The following is a 22,709-nucleotide window of genomic DNA, read 5'->3' as shown; positions in this document are numbered from 1 at the left end:
GCAATCTTGTGAATAATCTGGATTACAAGAGACTATATTTCTGGGGTTGGCCTGCTGGCACAGCGGTTAAGTTTGCACATTCCGCTTTGGAGGCCCGGGGTTCGCTGGTTCGGATCTGGGGTACAGACATGGCACTGCTTGGCAAGCCATGCTGTGGTAGGCGTCCCACATATAAAGTAGAGGAGGATGGGCATGGATGTTAGCTCAGGGCCAGTCTTCCTCAGCAAAAAGAGGAGGATTGGCGGCAGATGGTAGCTCAGCGCTAATCTTCCTCAAAAAAATAAAATTAAATTAAAAAAGAGACTATTTCTCCCAAGATAGTGTTTCTGCTTCTACTTTTAGCAAGAGCAAGACAGCCAATCTTATTTGCTAAGATGACTACAAAGGGTTAATCCCCTGAAATTACAGCCAATATCCCTGGTCCTATGGCATGAAAGCTTGCACAAAGAACTAAATATGGAGGTTTTATATTTTCCAATGCTCTTACCAAAGAGTAAAGGATAAGTTCCTGAAGTAAGAATCAGAGCATTTTTCTATCTGCTCACATTTCTCAACAGGGTTGTCTTCATTCCAAATCAGTTTTCCCAGTATGTTCATTAGAATATTAGTCTCAAAAATCCTCTAAGTCAAGGGTGGAGTTGAGAGACACTGTATAATGTGAGTTTCAGCATTTGTATACTGTTCTTGGATATTCATGATGCCTGCTAATATATTTAAGGCTCTGAGAAGACCTGAAGCAAAAAGGACTATTTAATTTTGTATTAACCAAAAGTCAAATTATTTGACCATAAAATCCTTCATTTTATGATACTTATTAACATCCTGAAAAGTGTCAATAGAATGCACTGTGGGAAATGCTGTCCTAAATCATTAAGAAAAAATCCATACCAAAGACTTCAGCTTCCAGTACTATGGGGTCACTAGGACTCTGAGCGACCCTGGCCTGCCCTCCCCAGCTCCACATGTACCCCTTCTTTGAGGCATTACTGGTGCTAATCAGCAGGAGAGATCTCCAGAGACCACTAAAAACAAACAAGTGAGAGCTACTGGCCTCTAACAGTCAGGAGGAGTTACTGGGCAGTCAGAGCCTGGCTCTGGAGGCCTGGACACAGAGCAGAAATTCATGGGACGTGGGACCACAGAGAAATAAGAAACTAAAGTCAGAACAAGCACAGTCAGAGCAGACAAAGTCAGAGTGACAGGGAGCCAGCCTGGATCCTCAGGCAGTAGGAAGGAGCTAGGTTGTCATGGGAATGAAGTTCTATAGCCAAAAGGTTGAAGGAATATAGATCTTTTAAATAGCAACAGGAGGAGAAGCTGATCCTCAGACTTCTGTTCTGAATCAAAACTCTCAAGGAAGGTTAATGTGGTCCTTGGATGCATTATAGTTTGGTAACCAGAAGAAGCAAGAGCAAAACCTTTCTAGAGGAAGGCTTCTGCCAAGTTAGGATCGTGTTTGAACTCACAGAGAATATAAAAAATACAAGATAGCAAAGAAATACGAAAATAAAGTACAAATATTTCAATAATCATAATGAATAGAAATACATCAATAATCACAATAAATTGGTAAATTTGTAAAAAAAAATAGGTAAGTTTGAAAAATAAATGAATAAGCTATACTTTGTTTATAAGACACATCTAAAGCATAAGGACCTAGAAAGGTTAAAAGGGATAGAAAAAAGATGTCTGAGGCAAATATCAATCAAAAGAAAGTTACTGCTGCCATATTCATTCCAGAAAATAGACTAAGAATAAAAATCATATTAGTAGTAGAGCTGGTCACAACATAATGACAGAAGGTTTAATTCACCAGGACGATAAATCAATTTGAAACATGTATGCGTCTAATAAAATGGACTCAAAATATACAGTTAAAATTGACTGAACTACAGGGAAAATTAGATATAGAAGATTTAAACAACAACCTTGACATAGATATTAAATTCTGCATCCAGAATTAGAATACACATTCTCTTACATACGCATAGAACATTTACACAATAGTTCAGGTTTTAAGGCACAAAGCAACTCAAGAAATTTCAAAGAATGGATATTATACAGCCATGTTCTCTAACCACAATACAACTAAGTTTGAAGGTAATAATAAAAGTACAAAATAAAAAGTTTCTAAATATTTGGGAATTAAAAACCAATCTTCTAAATAGTTTATGAGTCAAAAAGAATCATAACAGAAATTTTTAAATATTTAGGACAAAATGATGAAAACATTACATGTCAAACCTATGAGATACAATGAAAGTAGAGCTTCGAGGGAAATTTATAGCCTTAAATACCTACATTGGAAAAGAAAAAAATGATTTGACAAAGTAATGAGTGTAGTATCAAACTTAGGAAAAGGACTGCAAAATAAAGTCAGGAGAACTAGAAGAAAAGAGATAATATGCTGACAGAAATCAAGGAAATAGAAAATAGAAACGACAGGAAAGATCAAAGGCAAAAGTTGGTTCTTTGAAAAGACTGAAAAATTGGATAAACTTCTAGTGAGATAGAACAATAAATAATATTATGAAAGAAAGAGAAGACATAACAGATAAACCAGAGATGTAAAAAATTCAGCAATAGCTTTATCACAATAAATTGGAAAATTTAGATGAAAGAGATACATTCTTAAAAAATTATAGCTTACCAAAACATAATTAAAAAGACATAATTGAATAATCTTATAGCTATTAAAGAAATTGAAGTAGTAGTTAAAAATATTTCCACAAAAAAACAGTTTACAGGCAAATTCTACCAAAATTTCAAGGAAAACATTATTTCTATGATATATAAACTCCTCCAAAATAAAAAGAGATTGTATTCATCAACTCATTCCATGAAGCTAGAATAACTCTGTTACCAAAAACAAAGCACAAGAAAGGAAAATTATAGTCATTTTACAACCAATGAATTGGCAAAGTGGAAACAATACGAATCAGCAAGATTTCTTTCACATTGCTGTTTAGAGAGTGAACTTATACAATCATTCTGGACAACAATTTAATACAATCTTATAAAGTTAAAAATTCCCATTAACATGAAAGAGCAATTCCATACCCAAAAGAAATTCTTGCCACATGTACCAGGAGACATGTATATGAGTAAGAACACGTATACAGAACTACTTGTTATAGCAAAACAAAAAACAAAACTAGAAACAACACAAACATTTATCAATAGGAAATGCACAAATAAATTCTGGCATACTTACACAGTGACATATTACACAACAGTGAAAATGAACAAACTATAGGTACTTGCAATAATATGTACGAATCTTATTAACATGATGTTGAATGAGAAAAGCAAGTCCCAGTATGACAGAGGTTTTATAAAGTTCAAAAACAAGAAAAACTAAATAATATAATTTTTGAACTTATATATATGCTAAAATTTTTTTAATTCAAATATAAAATTTGAATTAAAAAATAAGAGAATAACAGACATAAAACTTGGGATATGTAAGAAAGGAGGAGCACATAAATAGACACAAATGTGACGTTATTAATAATGTGAGTTAGTTATTGATTATATTACTAAAATAAATAAATAGGACCATACATGGACCAATGATGATAGTGTACATGAAAGAAAGATTATGACTAATACAAATCTGTGCAGCTGAAGTCCTTTAAAAAAGAGAGAAACCAACTCACTCCATACCTACAAAATCACCTCATACCTGTTTAAACCACACCAGAAAGGACCTGATTGATCCACGTGAAGAGAACAGCATACTTTGTCCTGGGTCACATTGAGCAAATACATTCTGTTGTTAATATTTACTCATCCAAACAAAAATCAGCCTTCTACTGGGAGAAAGTCAGCTGCCAGAGCATACCCATCCAATAGGCAAGAAGATGAGAAAAGAAAAAGGTGAAGATTCTGGAGGTCTATTAAAATAAATAAGCACATCTTGAAACAATGATTTCTAAACAAAATTTGACAGCCTTCCACATTTTCTCCAAAACAATGTGCTTCAATTCTGTGCTTTCAATAAGAAAGAGACTTAACACCATACAAGAGTGCATTCAACACCTCCTACTCACCCACTTCTGAAAATTTGCAGAAAAAAGGACCTTTCAAGACACACTGAAATTGTGAAAGTTCAAAAACAAATCTAGAGGATTTCTTGTACTTTTTTGTAAAGGAAAACCATAGTCTCCTTTTTTCATAGATGAAAAACTGTCTTTAAGTAGTAGAACAGTCCTCTTCCAAAGAAACGGAAAGCTTCTAATTCTGATAATGAGCAAGAAATGTCTATAAAAAGTTACAGACTAATCCACAGCACCATCATCAAATGTGGGTGTCTAGGAACTACACTGACTACCCAGGAGACCTACCCTAGGGGCAGGCAGACCCAGGCAAAGAGAGCCGTGTTCATTCAGCTTCGTCCATTCAGCTCAGTCATTTATGGTCCATAAATGGAGAAGCAGGCCTGTGGCATGTGTGCCCCATACTCCCACTCCACTGGCTTAGAGAAAAGCTGAGTTTGAGATACTTCAGTGCCTGTTCAACAGCTGCTAATTAACAGCACTTAAGCAAGTCTCCAATGAACAAACAAGTCAGTCTGGTCTTTGTCTATAATATTCTATCTCAGTGACATTGAGGAGAACATTACTATCAGCACAGAGGGCTTGTGCTAGCAGTAAAAGTAACAATAATAATCAACTAAACACAATAACAAGCACCTACTCTGTGGCAAACACTGCACTAAGGTCTCTCTCATTTAATACCTATAACAACATTATAAGAACTCTAGTTTCAGTAGCTTGCCCAAGGCCCCTCATTAATAAATGATACAGTGCAGAATCAAACCCTGGTCTGTGTGAATTCATCAGCATACAGTCTCTAGTATTTATTAATCAGGCAATAAATTCATGTTTTAAATCTTCTCACAATGAGGACAACTTTGTTCTACTTCATTTCTACCATAAGCATATGTTACGCTCTCTGAAGTCAAGACACTCAATCTGGGCTAGCAGCCTGCACAATAAATCCATACTATTTGTCATGAGGGAAAAAAAGATTCACAAGAATATCCTTTGCTGAAAAAAATAACTCTTAATAGTTCTAAAAAAAAAAGCAGTTCACTTTTTTAAATCCATGAAAGATATGTTCTAAGTGTGACTAAAAGTCATTTGAAAAAGTTCAAATATAAAATTAGCAATAAATGAATACAACGCCACTAATTCTCTTCTTTACAGTAGAGCCTGAGGTCGGCAAACTAAAGCCAAATAAGGGCCAGATGCCTGTTTTCATAAACAAAGTTTTATTGAACACTCATTTCCATATTGTCTGGCTGCTTTTCTGCTACTAGTGGTAAAGTCGAATATTTGTGATTGAGACCATCTAGGCCACAAAGCTAAAAATATTTACAATCTGGAGAAAAGAAAGTCTCTTCAACAAATGGTGCTGGGAAAACTGGACAGCCACATGTAAAAGAATGAAAATAGATCATTCGTTTTCACCATTTACAAAAATAAACTCAAAATGAATCAAAGACCTAAAGATTAGGCCTGAAACAATAAGTCTTCTAGAAGAGAATATAGGCAGTACACTCTTTGACATCAGTTTCAAAAGAATCTTTTCGGACTCCATAACCCCTCAGATGAGGGAAACAATAGAAAGAATAAACAAATGGGACTTCATCAGACTAAAGAGCTTCTTCAAGGCAAGGGAAAACAGGATTGAAACCAAAAAAACAGCCCACCAATTGGGAAAAAATATTTACAAGTTATTTATCTGACAAAGGGTTAATCTCCATAATATATAAAGAACTCACACAGCTCAACAACAAAAAATCAAACAACCTCATCAAAAAATGGGCAGGGGACATGAACAGACATTTCTCCAAAGAAGATATATGGATGGCCAATAGACACATGAAAAGATGCTCATCATCACTAATCATCAGGGAAATGCAAATCAAAACTACACTAAGATATCACCTTACACCTGTTAGAATGGCAAAAATATCCAAAACCAAGAGTGACAGATGTTGGAGAGGCCGTGGAGAAAAAGGAACCCTCATACACTGTTGGTGGGAATGCAAACTGGTGCAGCCATTATGGAAAATAGTATGGAGATTTCTCAAAAAGTTAAAAATAGAAATACCTTATGACCCAGCCATCCCACTACTGGGTATCTATCCTAAGAACCTGAAATCAGCAATTCCAAAAGTCCCATGCACCCCTATGTTCATCGCAGCATTATTCACAATAGTCAAGACGTGGAACCAACCTAAGTGCCCAGCAACTGACAATTGGATAAAGAAGATATGGTATATATACACAATGGAATGCTACTCAGCCATAAAAAAGGACAAAGTCGTCCCATTCACAACAACATGGATGGACCTTGAGCGTATTATGTTGAGTGAAATAAACCAGACAGAGAAAGACGAACTCTGTATGACTCCACTCATAGGTGGTAGTTAACATATAGACAAAGAGAACTTATCTGTGGTTACCAAGGGAAAGGGGGGATGGGGGGAGGGCGCAAAGGGTGAAGTGGTGTACCTACAACATGACTAACAATAATGTACAACTGTAATTTCACAATGTTGTTAACTATCATAATCTTAATAAAAAAAAATATTTACAATCTGGCCTTTTACAGAAAAGTCTGTTGAACCCTGGACTAGACAATCCAAAGATGGGGTTTGCAAAAAAAGTGTAATTTACTCACCTGTGATAAACAGTGACTAAATATATGACTATCACCAGTCTGTAACAGCCTAAAAATGCCAGGAAGTTCGTTCTTACCTTGAAGGTTTTCCTTCTTCAACAAAGAATTGAGTTGATTCATAGAGTTGAAGATGAGAATGGACTCTACAGATGCTCTGTACCGCCCCGAATGCTCAGTGTCGACATTCAGCCCCAGGCTTTGAATTCCTTGGCCAGTCTCTATCCCTTCCAGGAGTGGAAGCTCATGGGGAAGAAAACTGGTAACTATGCTGTGAAGAGTCGGCTCCTTAGAATCTGGATCTAGTAACCAGCATGCCACCTGAATGGGATAGTGATCGGAATGTTTTATTGATTTTTCAGACATTTCTTTACCCTTAAATTAAAAGCTGAAAAAAGAAAGCTCATTTCTAATCTTATTTTCACTTAATACTTATTCAGTGGTCTTCCCAGAAGAGAAGAAAAGGATAATTACACCAGGACTCATTTTTGGTACCAATAAGAGCAGCAGCCTTCAAACAAGGAAAACAAAATTTTTCCATTACTGCAATGCTCCTGCCAATCTAGTTCTGAAGTAGGCTTGAAAACCAAGTGAAACCTCTCAGCTAACTGAAATCCTGTTTCTGAAATGCAAATAGACTCTTCTCCACTGAGGCTGATCTTGGCTAAGCTACTATAATAAAGATGGGCCTATATACATTTTTTTTTTCTTCCGGTGAGGAAGATTGGCCCTGAGCTAACCACTGTGGCAATCTTCCTCTATTTTGTACGTAGGATGCCGCCACAGCATGGCCTGATGAGCAGCGTGTAGGTCCGTGCCCAGGATCCAAAGCTGCGAACCCTAGGCCGCCAAAGCAGAGTGTGTGAACTTAACCACTACACCTCCTGGCTAGCCCCATGGGCCTATGTGCTTTTAGGTTTATTTAATTCTTTCAACATCAGAAGTGAGGCATAAATGTTTTACCATTAAAAATTCATATTCAGAGTTTCAGAAAGCCTCTAGGCTTTCCCCCCAGAATGAGGGTCTGTCATCAGGACCATCCAACTGGTCATTTAATTGCTATTTTTAGCTTCCCTATGAGATTAGAAGACCTGTCATTTCTAATACTAAATCTAGGAAATCAAAACTGGATTTAGAATCAGGAAATCTAAACCCTGTTCATAATTCCAACAATTACTACATGACTCAGTTACTTCCTTTGTAGGTTAAGAATGTAGTTTTGGAGGGGGTGATATTATGAATTGTAATGAGAAATACAAATTTGGTCTTCGTCCCCATTTCTAGCACAGCTTTTAAAACTCTTGAAATTTCCAAAGTGGCGAGAGGAAAGGCATCTTTCGTTATGTTAATGAGGTGGCTTTTGGAATGCTCCTAGGTCGCCTAAGAATGAGGGCTGGTTGACCACAGAATCAACCCTGTGATTGGAGGATTAGAACGTTCAGTCCCACCCCTCAACCTCTGGGAAGTGGGGAAGGGGCTGGAGGTTGAACTGATCACCAACGGGGAATGATCTAATTAATCACGGCTATGTAATGAAGCCTCCATAAAGACCCAACAGGTCAGTGTTCGGAGAGTTTCCCAGGTTGGTGAACACAGAGGTGCTGAGAGAGCAGCATGTCTGGACAGGGCATGGAAGCTTTGCTCCCCTTCTCACATACCTTGCCCTCTGCATCTCTTCCATCTGGATGTCCATCTGTATCCTTTATCATATCCTTTTATAACAAATTGGTAAAGGTAAGCAAATGTTTCCCTGAGTTCTATGAGTCGTTCTAGCTAATTAATCAAATCCAAAGGGGGAGGAGCTCATGGGAACATCTGATTTACAGCCAGTCGCTCTGAAGTACAGGTAACAACCTGGACTTGCAACTGGTTTCTGAAGCCCAAGGTGCTTGGACCTCCAGTCTATTGCTTGTTGGTCAGAAGTACTTGGGCTAGTGATTGGCCTTGAAGTAGAGGACAGTCTTATGGGACTGAGCCCTTAACCTGTGAGATCTGATGCTATCGCTAGGTAGACAGTATCAGAATTGAGTTGAATTGTAGGACATCCAGCTGGTGTCCCCAGCTCGGGTGGTGGTGTCGGGGGAAAACTTCCCACACATATGTTGAAATTTGTCTCAGAGCCATTTTAGTTGGCGTCAGAGAAACGGGATTGGCTAGAAGGGCTCTGGCTTACAGACACAGCAGTTTTCGAAGAGAAAGGATAAAAGGGCGGGGATGATAATCCTTTGATCCCTGGATGGCTACCTAGTCACCCATGGTATGAAAGTGCAGCTGCATTGCAATCAGTTACTGAAAGTAAAAGTTACCAATGGAATTTAGAAATGGTAGTAGATCTGACTCCCAAGGAGTTGGCTCATTGGATATATAAGGAAATACAAAATAATAACCACGCTAAACATAAAATCTCTTGGTTATTATTATGTGTAATGGCTAAATCGAAAGTAAAATAAAGCGCTGGCTCAGACCTTGATGCTAAACCAAGCTCAGATTTGGGTCAGGCTAAGCCTTAGCCACAAGCCTCAATGCTGCCTAGAAAGGGAAAAGTTACGCAGAGGCAACAGGGAGTACCTCTAAGACCTCTGGTCACAAGAAGGTAATCAATGTAAGGGGAGGGCAAAACCAAGAAACTATTGAAACTGGGGGGATAGTGTGAAGGAGCTGTTTCATTTTGTGGATGTCTATCATCAGCTTCCTGAGGAACCTTCACTAAAGTGGACTATGAGAAGAATTTAGAAGTGTCTCTGCTTTGAATGTTGCAGATTGGAAGAGCATGGTTGGGTTGATGCAGGACCCGCAGCTTACTACGGAACAATCACAGATGATTATATGTGATCCAGACACACAGGAGGTTATTCCCAAAGGAATTGCCAGCCTGGTGCATGGGATAAAAGCTACTGTGAGGTCTGTACCCTGAGAAGGGGGACTGTCTGTCTCCTCCTATACATGCCACATGGAACACCCCAGATAAAGTAGCTGATATGCTTCATATGCAAGCCATGTGGGACTGACTTTATGATGACCAGCATATTAACTGCTGAATATGCCCACTACCCAGGTCATGGTAAATGCTGTGGTTAGGGGGCCCCTTTCACATGGGCATCCCATAAAACCTTACTGTTGCAAAATCTAGGACAGTTTGGGAAGCCTTATCAAATCTGTTGTCTCAGCTTCCCCCCATAGGTCTTATAGATGCTAATAAACACTTAAGGTTAATTAACGAGAGAATGGGAAGAGGCAGAGGGAGAGTCAAGAGACTTCCCAACAAGGTGGAAATTTTTTAAATGTTATTAAGAAATAAGGTGAATATAGCAAATATTGATAGGAGTGAAAGAAAGAGGAAACAGGAAGGGGATAGTCATAGGACTCATCCCAGCAAGGCAGAAATCTCTAGATGGTTATTCAGAAATGGGAAATAAAACAGGCATTGATGGGGTTAGAACAAAGGTTTAATACAACACTACCACAGGTTAGGCAGGCCAAGGCGACGCCCTGCTGGTCCCCCAGCATTAAAGGGCCCCAAATAAGTCTGCTGTATTTATCCCAATTTGAAGAAATTTAAAAAGGATGAAGGCAAATATTAAGAGAAACCTGACCAACAATCGCTTGGGGCAGTGGTTAGGCAGATTAATCAAGTTAAAGATAGATAAAAAGGCCAGTATCCCTCCTTCAACCCCTCACTGGAGACCCCAAACCCTTTTGCACAAGAATGGGTAAAATGCTCAGGGGGTGGGGAAGAGAATTTTGCAGGACTCTCTGATAAAGGAGTCTCAAGGACTGTGGTACCAAAACCCATTGGTGAGGCCCTCACTCAGCCTACAATTCAATCAAGAGAATGTAAAAATATAATGGTTGATAGGATTGTGTAAGTTGGAACATTTAAGCAGGTAGTATATAAAGAAGTTGCGTCTCCTTTACCTGAATCTTTTATGGGAATGAGTATTATGTCTGGCCGGGGAACACTTCTCCCATCAGGTTTTGTAAAACCAAAACCTCTTGATGAAGTCCTAACGGAGGCTTCAGTTAGGTATGTAAGGGTTGAGGTAAAAGTCTGTAGAAATGGTACGCTTGAACAGCTTTATGTGAAGTGGTTGAGTCTTGATTGTATTTTGGAAATGGACATTATGTCTGTCTGACTGGGAAACATTTCCCCTTCCTAGTATTGTAAAACAGAAGGCATGTAAATTGCCCTTCAAGCAATGTTAATTGGACATGATAAATGGGAGTGAGTAAGATTACCCAAGCCCATACAGTGTAGAATAGAAGCTGGAGTGCTGGTAGGGACAAATTCTCTGCGCAATAACTCTATATGGAGCATATACTGGGGCTTATGGCAAGAGCCTGAGTGCCTCCCACTGACAACTACTGGGACTTTAAACAAGAGAATTTCCACTTGAGGGGCATTTACTACCTTGTTATCTGACATTATTAACTGAAGCTACTCCTATGACTGAAAGACATAACATGATCTTGAAACCTGAAATACCCACAAAGTCTTGGGTGATGTCCAAGAAATGCTCTAATGGAGATGGCAGTGGACCAAACAGTTCCCTAATAAAATGGAAATGATTTATACAGGATCTTACTGTCTGGAATGCAAAGAGGAGATACTCATGAACAGGGAGCCTCTTTTCCCCTAGATCTGACTCTGGAATTGTGTGAGTTGCTGCTGGATTCTATTGTCACTTGGACAGTACCCTATAAACAGTTCTCAACTGACCCACAAAGAGCTGCCTGGTTTGTGGATGACAGTTCCAAGGTGATCAGACAACATCCTGTTTGGAAGGCTACCACTCTGATCAAAGAAGGTAAAAACAGATCACCCAACAGCTGAATTGCATACTATTTTTCTAGCAGTGATGAAAAAATTGAACAGCTGGGAAAAGGCCCTATGTTTGGGTTTTTACTGACTCATGGGTGAGAGCACATTGCCTGTCATGTGGTTAGTAAGAAAGGCAATGGAAACCTGGCTTACAGAAAGGATGCCCTTAAGTGGCAGGGTCCTATGGAAATTTGAGGGGGTGCATTAACGTAGGGCATGTCAATGCCCATCACAAAAACGCCCTTCTAGGTTTGGAAAGTGACTGGAATCGACAAGCAGATATCCCCATGTGCTCCCTTGAGATGGCCACCTGGGTCCATGAAATGAGTGGACATGGGGGCCCTGCAGCAATGCAAAGATGGGCAATCTAGACATATTCCTCTTGTATCCTCTGAGACACAGAATGCCAGTAAGACCTGTTCTGCCTGCGATAAGAGAGACAGAGACTGCTGACGGCTATGTGGCAGATTTCCTGGTGAGAAGGCCCTGAAACATAGCTGGCAAGTGAGAATGGTGCTAGTAGCCCTGGGATGGCTACAAATGGAGCTACAAATGGGTCCTGACAGGACTAGATGCTCACTCTGGACGGTGCTTTGCTTACCCCGTGTTAGAAGCAAATGCTCAGAGTGATATAAAAGAACTGGAATAGAAGTTATTGCACCAGTTTGGACAGCTGACCGTCATTTCTTCAGACCACAGAACACACTTTACAGCCCATAATGTCCAACAATGGGCAGACAGATATCATTCTCAGAGTAGTAGTTTGTTAGAGAATTGGAATGCACAATTAAAACATTGGTTGTCTAAAATGAGGGGAGATAAAGGCATGAAGGGCTGGCTTACACGCCTTCACAAGTATGTGCGCACGCTCAACATGAACATGAGTGGAGCTAAAGAAGTATTCCACCGGATAGATTTCTCTGTTTTTCTGGTGGATCTCGGGAAGAAGGGGTGGAGAAGGTGCTGGTATACGTTCTTCCCCACATCACCTCAACTTTTCTTTTTCCCTACCTGATGCGAGGACCAGAGTTATAACTTATAAGGGCTGGAAGCAGGGATGATTCCTAAGCAAGAAACTGTAACTGTGTTTTTAACCTTTATGTTACAATTCCTAAGGGCCTGATGAGGTAGGATGTGCCTTCACCTCATATGGCAAAATTGGGGCTAACACTGAATGCATCTATTGCCTGGTGGTCAGATAGCCCACTAACTCTGCACCTATGTAACCTTATCTTACCTGAATGGGAGTAGACTGAGGGAGAGGCACTTGATAGACTAGCACTGTTGCCTGCAATCTAGACCAGCACAGTAGCCAAACCTAATATCCCTTCCATGGAGAGAAGGAAAAATAGCTATAGGTGAAGGAATGAACAGATGAGTTACGTAATGAGGGATATCCAATATTACATTAACACTTCGAAAGAGACTCAAAGCAAAATATGATATTGTATTATAGCTTGATTATGCCAGATGCTCAAAAGAGTGAAGCCATGTATTACTGACACCACTCCTGCTTTTGGAACCTGACAAAATCAAACAGAAGCCTGCAACCTGGGAGACACTGTCATACATTAATAATGGTAGCCTGGACAGTTATTAGTGACTGAATGAGATTCTACTATTGTGCCAGCATCCTTTGACTTTCATAATTGTTTTGCTATAACAATCGTATTACGACAACCATGTCTGAAGACTGGGGATGGACTGATATTATGAATTATAATAAGAAATATACATTTGGTCTTCATCCCCTTGTCTAGCACAGAACTTCTAAAACCCTTGGAATTTCCTAAAGGGTGAGAGTTAAAAGTGTCTTTTGTTATGTTAATGAGATGACTTTTGAAATGGTCGTAGGTAACAGAAGGATGGTTGGGGGGGGGGGTTGGAACTTTCAGTCCCACCCCGTGAACTCCTGGGATGGGGGAGGGGCTGGAAGTTGAATTGATCACCAATGGCCAATGATTTAATATCAATCATGCCTATGTAATGAAGCCTCCATAAAAACCCAAAAGGACAGGGATCAGAGAGCTTCCCGGGTTAGTGAACATGTGGAGATGTGGGGAGAATAGCATGCTCAGAGAGGGCACAGAAGCTTCATGCCCCTTCCCACATATCTTGCCCTATTTATCTCTTCATCTGGCTGTTGATTCATATCCTTCAATATCCTTTGTAATAAACCGGCAATCTAGTGAGTATACTGGTTTCCTGAGTTCTGTGAACCACTCTAGCAAATTAACTGAGCCCAAGGAGGGGGTCATGGAACCTCTGATTTATAGCTGGTTGGTCAGAAGTACAGGTAATAGCCTGGGCTTGCAACTGGTGTCTCAGGAGAAGTCTTCTAGGACGGAACTGTTAACCTGTGGGATCTGACACTATCTCCAAGTGGACAGTGTCAGAATTGAGTTGAATTGTAGGACACCCAGTCTGGTACCTGGGGAATTGCTGGGGGTGTGGGGAAAAGCCTCCTCTACCAACATTAGAAATTGGTGATCTCGGGGCTGGCCCCGTGGCCGAGTGGTTAAGTTCTCACGCTGCACTGCAGGCAGCCCAGTGTTTCGCTGGTACGAATCCTGGGTGCAGACATGGCACTGCTCATCAAACCACGCTGAGGCAGCATCCCACATGCCACAGCTAGAAGGACTCGCAACAAAGAATATACAACTATGTACTGGGGGGCTCTGGGGAGAAAAAAGGAAAAAAGAAAATCTTTAAAAAAAAAAAAAGAAAAGAAATTGGTGATCAGAACCCTTCTAGGCGGTATTGTAAAAGACAGTCTGATGTAAAAGTTAGCAAATGTTTCTTATAAAAGTGAGATTTTGTAAATTAATTGTTCATCTTCTTACATCAAAAGTGTTGTGATTAACAAAGTCAATTATGGAATATTTCAAGTAGTTTATGTAAAAGGTGCTATATAAATCTGAGATGCTATGGTAGTTTTATTGAGAAGCTCATATTATCCATATTCTCATTTTGGACTCTGGAGCATCAAAATTAAGTGACAACCTTTTATACCCAGTAAAAGTCAGTTTAGAAACTACATGGAATTTATCACATGTAAACCAAGCCTGGCTTGAAGTGTAGAAAAGGATAATATCTTTAGTTTATCTGACACTATCTTTGAAAATCTTTGCCAAAAAAGCTAAAGAAACTAAGAGACTGGGGCCAGCCTGGTGGTGTAGTGGTTAAGCTCGCACACTCCACTTCAAGCCCCTGGGGTTCGCAGGTTCGGATCCTGGGTGTGGACCTAGCACTGGGCGGCATCCCACATAAAACAGAGGAAGATTGGCACAGATGTTAGCTCAGGCCAATCTTCCTCAGAAAAAAAAAGAAAAGAAAAAAGAAACTAAGAACCTAAAAATTATCCTATTATTAATAATTATATTGATAATAACAACCAAGTAGTATTACAGTTCAACTCAAAATTAATATTTCACATGCCTCATGTCTCCAGTGTCAATAGGGGGAAAAATGGCTCCCTTTGAGGACTAAAGTATTATAAATAAATGTCTTCTGAAAATGCATTATACTATTAATGTATATTACAATAACATAAGTTATCTTTTCCTTAATACTTAGAGTCATCATTATGAAGAGTGTATCACACTTTACCATTGTATAGGAAAGTTCTCAGGGGCTAGAAAGGTGATTTGTTCTCATGCTAAATGGCCCCTAACTATTCTTATATCTACACACTTCTATTTCCTGCCTCTATCCTCGTGGATATTTGAAACATCCTGCTATCAAATATCTAAATCTAACAATTCTCATTTCTAATTTACTGTGAGACAGAAAACTTGGAACTTATGACAAAAATAAAATTTTTAAATCTCTGAGAAAAGATACGAACTTCAGTGTTTAGAATTTGTGACATCTCTGTTTTTATCTGCACAAAGAGATTTGGTGTATAATATTCTGTTCTGGATGAATGAGATTACTGGATAAAGCAGTGACTACTCCAAAAAACTTAAGTTGCATTGTTGGAGCTAAACAAATACCAAGTCATTTAAGAATTAGTTCTAAACATTAAAAAATAATTTTTTAAGTACGCAAAAATTAAATAAGACATGAAACCTTAGGATCTTCATAACTTTGTTCCAGGGAGATACCACAAGACAGAAGAAGAATTTTATAGCTCTGGATGAAGTCATAGACAATAACAGAACGTTCTTTATCAGATTCCTTTTGAAAGCAAGATCGAAGGTGCCACATTCTGTCTTTCATAGTCAGCCTTGGATCCAGAGAAGGTGGGACCAAACTGGCACTAATTTCTTTAAAAAAAAAAAAAAGTTTTAAGGCAAAAATTATATTCATTCACTTGAAGCAGCAATCTTTAGTGCAAAGACTGAAAAAGACTCAGAAGCCTAAGGGTCTAGTTCTATGTAACCAATAACTCAGCATGACCTTATCCAGGTCACGTCATCCATGCAGATGACGTGCCTCATAATCTAAAAATGATGTTTGGGCTAGGTGATTTATAATACTCTACTTAATTAGGTAACAGAAAATTCTACATGTCAAGATTTCTAAAACTAAATTTACATTTCTCAAAATGAGGTATTAAAGACAGAAAAGTTATTTTAAAATGAATTTTAAGGGGATATTTAGTATGAACATATAATGTTACATACTAAAAAAAAAAAGAAGAAGTTCAACTAACTACTCACCCTAACATATGTTCCTGCAAAACAACTGAAAATATTTCATACTTATTCAGGAACAGACATTATATGGTACCCTTTAAAACGTTTCCTTATTCATTTTGCTCCTGTCTAAAATTAATCAATCTACTAAGTATCCAACAACCATGATCAGATCACAACGTATTTCCAGATCATATCCTTTCAATTCCGAAGACTCTTCCAAAGGCTAGTTGATTCAACTACTGTGGATAGTCTCACACTCTAGATGAGTTCCAGACCCAGTCAATAAGAGGAAAAAAGTCTGAAAAGAAACTATGATCCAGTCTTCAAAAGCAAACCCTCAAGGTGGCCAGGGATAGGCTACCACCAAAAAGAAAAGATAGTATTAGTAGTCCCATGGGACAAGCAGAGGGGCGTAATGGCAGTGTCTCAGCATTCATTCTAGTTAACATATGAAATGATGCACACATTAGCCCCCATCCAAAAAAAAATTTTTTTAATCCTAAAAATAAATTCTACATAAATAGAAAATTATTCTCAACAAACAAGTCACTATCCTAACAGAGGTTACATGAAAATTATATGATGACTTGGTCAAATAGTCATTACTTACCAGAATGCTTTTGTTCTTTCTGCAATGAGAAGTAATAGGCATCTCTTCCACCCCAGCATACTGCCAGTCCAACCACCAAGATGTCATCACAACCTTTAACAGGAAATCCATCCTCTCTAATAGGGGGGTCCTGAGGTGAGCTAACTAAGTAAATCAAAAGAGAAATAATTAAAAACCTCTGAAAATAAAGCCATTAAACTGAATGTTAAAACAATGATAATAATAAAAAACTATTTGATAGGGAAAAAATTTCCAGATCCCTAATATATGCATTCTTTGGATAATCATTTTTAGGTGTATGTAAGATCTTTCTGGGATTCTTATCAATTAAGATAACTGTCACTATAAAAGAATCTACCAAAGATTTCTTAAAATACATCTATAACTAAAATGGGTATTAACTAAATTTTTTAAAAGCTGCATTTTGAATTTCTATAACTCACAGAAATAAAGACCACTTGCACGCTACAACAATTTTGTAGTGAACTCAGCAATTCTTAACTCTAAGAAACTCCAGAAAAATCAAGAGTCTTACTTCTTAGGGAAGAATTAGGTATGATTTTGTAATTGGAGTCAATATTTTTTCTAAAATAATGCATCTCCAATTTTACAAATATATAGGTCAAGGACCAATCTACCTTATTTGTAATTATATCCCTAATATCTGGATAATAACTTGCTCATATTTGTTAAATTTAAGTGAATGTTTTTATCCCTTTAACCCCTAGCACAGAAAATGTGCTCAATTTTGTTTGTTGAACGAAAAACAGAAAATACGAGTCAACAATGAAAGTACATAAAATTGTTATTAACATATGTGCTCCATGAATTTAAGATCAAATGAATACTCAAACCTTTGTGAACAAATTCATTCATATAGAGAATTAAGAAATCTGATCAAATCCCTGATTTCCACAACAGGTTGTCAAACTGACTGTAGCTATTACCCATGATACAGAATCCTCACTGTCACTGACATGACATTAGGATCAACATTTCAGTATAGAATTCATGACTATCAGTGGAGAGACAAGTTCTACTTGAGTTAAGTATTGGCAAATGTAGCTAATGTACACCGTGAAAATCATAGTGCCTATTTCCTGTGTACTTTTGTGATTATATAAGTGAATAAGGATCTTACTGTTTAATAGAAAATAATACATGAGCAATGATGATTAATAAAAACCATCACATTATACCATTAAGATAACACAAAAACAGTGATCCATATTCAAAACATATATCTTAATTTTTACAAATTTATATTCTATTTATATACTTACATATTATATAATAATATATATAGTTATTACATATACACATGAATTTTTCTTTTTAGAGAAACACTGTGTTTAATGGTAAAGCTTAATACAATCTAGCACCAGGCAACGCCTGGAGTTGAAACAGCAGGGATGCCTAGATAACCACAGAGCCTCACCACGTGAAGAGAGTGAAGAATGCAACCATCAAACAGAAGAGCTCCACGGCGTCAGACAGGGCAAAGCCCAGAACAGGCATAGAAGAAAGAGATCCTGTTTGAGGGACAGGATCCTGGCATACCCAATGGTCAAGCTATCAAACACTGTTCCAATGCTGGCCTTTGAACCAGCTACACCAACTGTGGTGACTCCAGCAGCAATAAGCTTAGCCACTGTGTCAATGTCCTAGGAGACAATATTGGTCTGCAACTCCCACTGGACCACCTAAAGCGTGGAGCTGCTGTAGGAAGTCTCTTTAGATGGGATCTCTGGCCTCCTCAGAAGGAGGCAGACACAGGCCTGATCAGACCCAAGTACCGCAGTAGATCAGAGCCAGAGGAATGAGTAGTGCCTTGGTCTGCATTTTTTCAGTCTCCTAGCTTGAGCTCTTGGTCTCAGTGCTCAGCTCTCCCACCCACGTGTCCCTGGGTCACCCATCTCTTTAACCAGAGGGCAACTATTATCAATCTTCTTGGGCCAAACAATAAGGCTATTCTACATATAAACCCATATAGGAGAAACTTATTAAACTTTGAATAAATTTGTTACATTTAATATCCAATAGTAAAAAGTCTCAGTTCCCTATCAGTTCACTATTTTACATACAAATGTGAAAAATTTTTTTAATTAAAAAAATTCTTACCTTGCTTAAACCTACAACCAATAGTAGTACTTTTAGAAGATGTCAGATTACTGATCTTTTCACAAGCCAGTGAGATGGAAAATCGCTTTTTGCACTGCCACTCCTTAATGAACGTTTCGAAGAGAGTTTGGTCACTTGCAACATCAATTATGGCTAAACTTTCTGAATTGCACGAAGCTGGAGTTAACTGTGATCCATCCTGTGATAACCGCAGTGAAACACCTGTGTCTCTAGTAGGACTGTTATCTTTGAAACCATTTCTACTCTCTGGACTTAAATCATGGTTTTTAATATCTGAAGGTAAGTCAAATGAATAACTTTCACCAAGTTGTAAAACACTACTAGTTTTCTGAAGTTTTACAGAAGATGTTCCAAGAATACCTGGAAATGTCAGCTTAGAAGCAGATGTTGGAATAGGTGTAGGAGGAATGAGCCCATTATCATCTACTATACAGCTTTCTTTATAAGGAAAGAGAGATGAGGTTTCATCATGAATGGCATTGTTCTCCAGTGCCTCCATCTTGCTTTTTACTTCATTGGGGAAAAATAAAATTCCCTGTACCTGATTTGGCTCCAAATTTGAAATCACTTCTTGTTTGTCATTTAACTCCGTATTTTTTCCTTTCAAATTAAACAAGTTTGTAGCAGTTGATTTTAGCTTTTCATTTTCTAGAGGACTGGACACCTTATCTAAAATCTTTTGCAGTCCTGGACTTAAATCAAATGATGCCCCTGACCACACAAATGAATTATTTTGCCTTATCCCAGTTAATTTGGATTTTTGAGACCCTTCATCTTTATATCCTCCAGTTACTTCTCTTTGGGGATAATCATTACCTACAATTGCTGGATCACCTAGTTCTAATGCTCTAAGAGATACTGCAGTATTATATTTCTCTTGGACAGGAAATACATCCACATTTTCCAAAGCTTCAACCATCTGAGCAGAATCCATTTCTGAAAATATAATAGACTCATCACTGGAACAAGTCAACTGCTGCTGATTTTCTTGAATCTCGTTCATACTTGATTTTTCAATTGGGCCTCCTGGTTGTAGACACAGAGAATCACTGAAATGGTTTGACATTATTTCAGAAGGAAGGGGTCTTTTCACTTGTACATCAGGTGGTTGTTTTTTCACTAGGTAGTCTTCACTGAAACTGTCAAAGAGTAAACTATCACTCAAATTCAAACTTGTTTCAGGATCTGGCAGACATTCTACTTCTATACCAGTGGGAGTTCTCTTTTGAGGAACCAGAGGTGTAACTGGTTTTACAGCTTCTTGTGTTTGATAACCTTGAAGAAAACTATTTAATTGGGAGTCAGTAACAGAAAGTTCATTCCCTTTAAAACAAGGGTCATTTTCCCTCAATAGTACTGGAGAATGAAAAATTGGGCTTTCTGGATTCAGGATGTCAACCCCATGTGAATCAGTCCTTTGTTTCACAGTATCTACAGTCTTAAGTTCCAAATGATCTATATTTATCACTCCTGGAGAATGCTGTTCAGCAGGAGAAGTAATGTGAATCTCATTCTGAAAAGAGATCATCGAGCTCTGTTTGTTTAAGCTCTTCTGCATCACTCCTTTTGCCAGGTTGGTGTCTTTTGCCCCTTCTTGTTCGGCATTTTCAGTTGCCATCTGTTGTATTATTTCCTCTGACTGAGTATCCAGGTAGAAACTATCTTCAAAGTCACAGAGAACTAAAACTAAGTCAGAAACACAATTATTTTTAGTTTTGTTTGCTGCATAAGCATGGGTTTTTTCTTGTATTCTAGAGGTATTTAGAAAATCCTCATGTTGGTCTCCTGATTTACCAAATGTTCCAGCTGGTAGATGTACTCCACTGGGTATCTCAGTGCTGCTTATATTGTCTCCTGATACTTGAGTATTACTTGACTTATTTTCCTCAGCATTAAACTTCATACTTTCACATTTGATGATAACATTTGAGTCTCTATTCACATAACTACGGACTGTCTCACAGGGCATTTGTTTCTCTATTTTTTTCTGTTTGGCATAAGTGTTTTTCTGTTCATCGGACTGCTTTTCCAGGCACTGGTTAATTGGATGGGTGTCATGGTGTTTCACAGAAACATTCTGGTTTTTTGAATCATTTTGTATCAGCACTTTGTTTATTTTTTCTGACTCAACAACAACTAATCCTCTTTCGTTTTCATTAACCACACTAGTGGCTTGACAAGTCACTTTTTTACTCTGGGATCCTGTAATAAAATGGTCCACAAGAATATCATTAGTTATTGTTTTGTTTCTTGAACAACCTTGTTCTGTTTGTGATGGGAATAATGCCTTATATTTTCCCTCAGCACAGAAAGACACATTTTTAGCAAATGGACCTGGATTTCTAAATTCCAGATTATTCTCATCTAAGGTTAATGAGTCTTCACAATGAACAGGATTAGACATACTCTGTTCTTGTAAATCAATTCTGTAGAACCCAGTGTCTTTCATAGCATTACTGTCTCTGGATCGTTTTAGATGCTTACTATGTTTCCAAGATCGAAAAGTTGTACTCATCTTTTCTGAACTGAAATTCAAAGCTTCTTTTTTTGTTTTCTCAGATGAGAGAGCCTGAACAACTTTCTTAATGCTTGTTTTTCCCTCATTCAGAGAGGTTCCAAGTTTCTCTTTACTTATATTCAAAAAAGCCTGTTTTCTTGCTCTGGAAATGGAACGTACCTGATGTTGATTCCCATCCTGAAACTTACAATAAAAGGAATTTGTAGGCTCTATACGTTTATCTAAATCTTGTACTGTATTTGCCAATTGCTTACTGGAAGACTCACTAAATGTTGTGTTCTTTTTTTTCTTTGATGTTAATCTTTTACAAGAACTTTTAGCTTGGGGTACAAATGTGTGTTCCTTTACTTCTGACTCACTGCTGGTCAATGAGTGTGTATCAGAATTTAAAAGGGAATATGGATTCCATTGCACTCCCATTTCAACCAAGTCCTGCTGAAGAATCATTTTGGCTTCTTCCACTATAAGGACTGCTGCTTCCCTTTCAGTTAAACCTTTTCTGCCAGTCACCCAAATAGTTCGCATATTCCGACGTTCTTCAACTGCTTCCTCTTCCTCATCCACTGCCTTTCGGGCACTATACAAGAAGATAGGGAAAGAAATAAATTAATGCATTGATTCATTCATTCATACAACAAATATTTAGTAAACATCAATCTGAGCTCTTCTAGGAACTGAAGAAATAGCACTGAACAAGAGGAAAATATATCTACTTGGGGAAATTATAAAACAAACAAATGTTAAAATGCATTCTGTGTCAACTGTGGATAAGAGTTGTGTACAAAAATGAAGCACCAGGAAGAGATGAGTGGTTTTTCAATTTTTAAATAGCATAATTAGGGAAGGCCTCACTAACACAGATTCTTTAAGCAAAAACCTTAAAAAAGTGAGTGTCATAAAACTTTCATTGAAAAAAAATCCTTTATGATATGAACTCTGGACAAGGTATTTGAAGAGACTGGAAAGTGACAAACAGAACCAGAAACTGGAAGGGGGCTGAGACTAGAAGAAAGAAATGGCAATGGGTGAATTTTTATACTTTTCACCTGAAGGCACGCCCCAGTCAGCGCCATGAAGAGGAGCTAAAAACTTGGATAAAAACCTGGAATTTATTGATTGGCAGAATTTGAAATAGAACTCAGAGTAACTACAGGAGATACGAAATGAAGGGAAAAATTCCAGAAATGAGAGATATAGAGAAGGAGAACACCAAATTCTTCATATAAATTCTGCCCAAATACCTGGCTAACCTCTAAACCATGCAAGTGTGGGCAGAATCCAAACAGT

At 38.1% G+C, this 22,709-nt stretch overlaps 1 protein-coding gene and 1 pseudogene across 1 annotated transcript in view; both read right to left on the bottom strand.

Moving 5' to 3' along the window:
* Window positions 1-22,709, bottom strand: part of POLQ (DNA polymerase theta) — a 115,731-nt gene that overhangs the window by 35,203 nt on the left and 57,819 nt on the right. Inside the window, exons 18-21 of the mRNA XM_014732866.3 lie at window positions 18,884-21,999; window positions 16,763-16,906; window positions 15,581-15,777; window positions 6,771-7,011 (exon numbers count right to left, since the gene is read on the bottom strand). Coding sequence (XP_014588352.3) covers window positions 6,771-7,011; window positions 15,581-15,777; window positions 16,763-16,906; window positions 18,884-21,999 — 3,698 coding nt within the window. The remainder of the gene's footprint in view (window positions 1-6,770; window positions 7,012-15,580; window positions 15,778-16,762; window positions 16,907-18,883; window positions 22,000-22,709) is intronic.
* LOC138919235 (ATP synthase F(0) complex subunit C1, mitochondrial pseudogene) lies at window positions 18,090-18,719 on the bottom strand (annotated as a pseudogene).

Source organism: Equus caballus, chromosome 19 (genome assembly GCF_041296265.1).
Source record: "Equus caballus isolate H_3958 breed thoroughbred chromosome 19, TB-T2T, whole genome shotgun sequence".
NCBI classification, from domain to species: Eukaryota; Metazoa; Chordata; class Mammalia; order Perissodactyla; family Equidae; genus Equus; species Equus caballus.
Note: the sequence above shows the minus strand (reverse complement) of the source record. Positions and strands in the feature narration are given on the sequence as shown.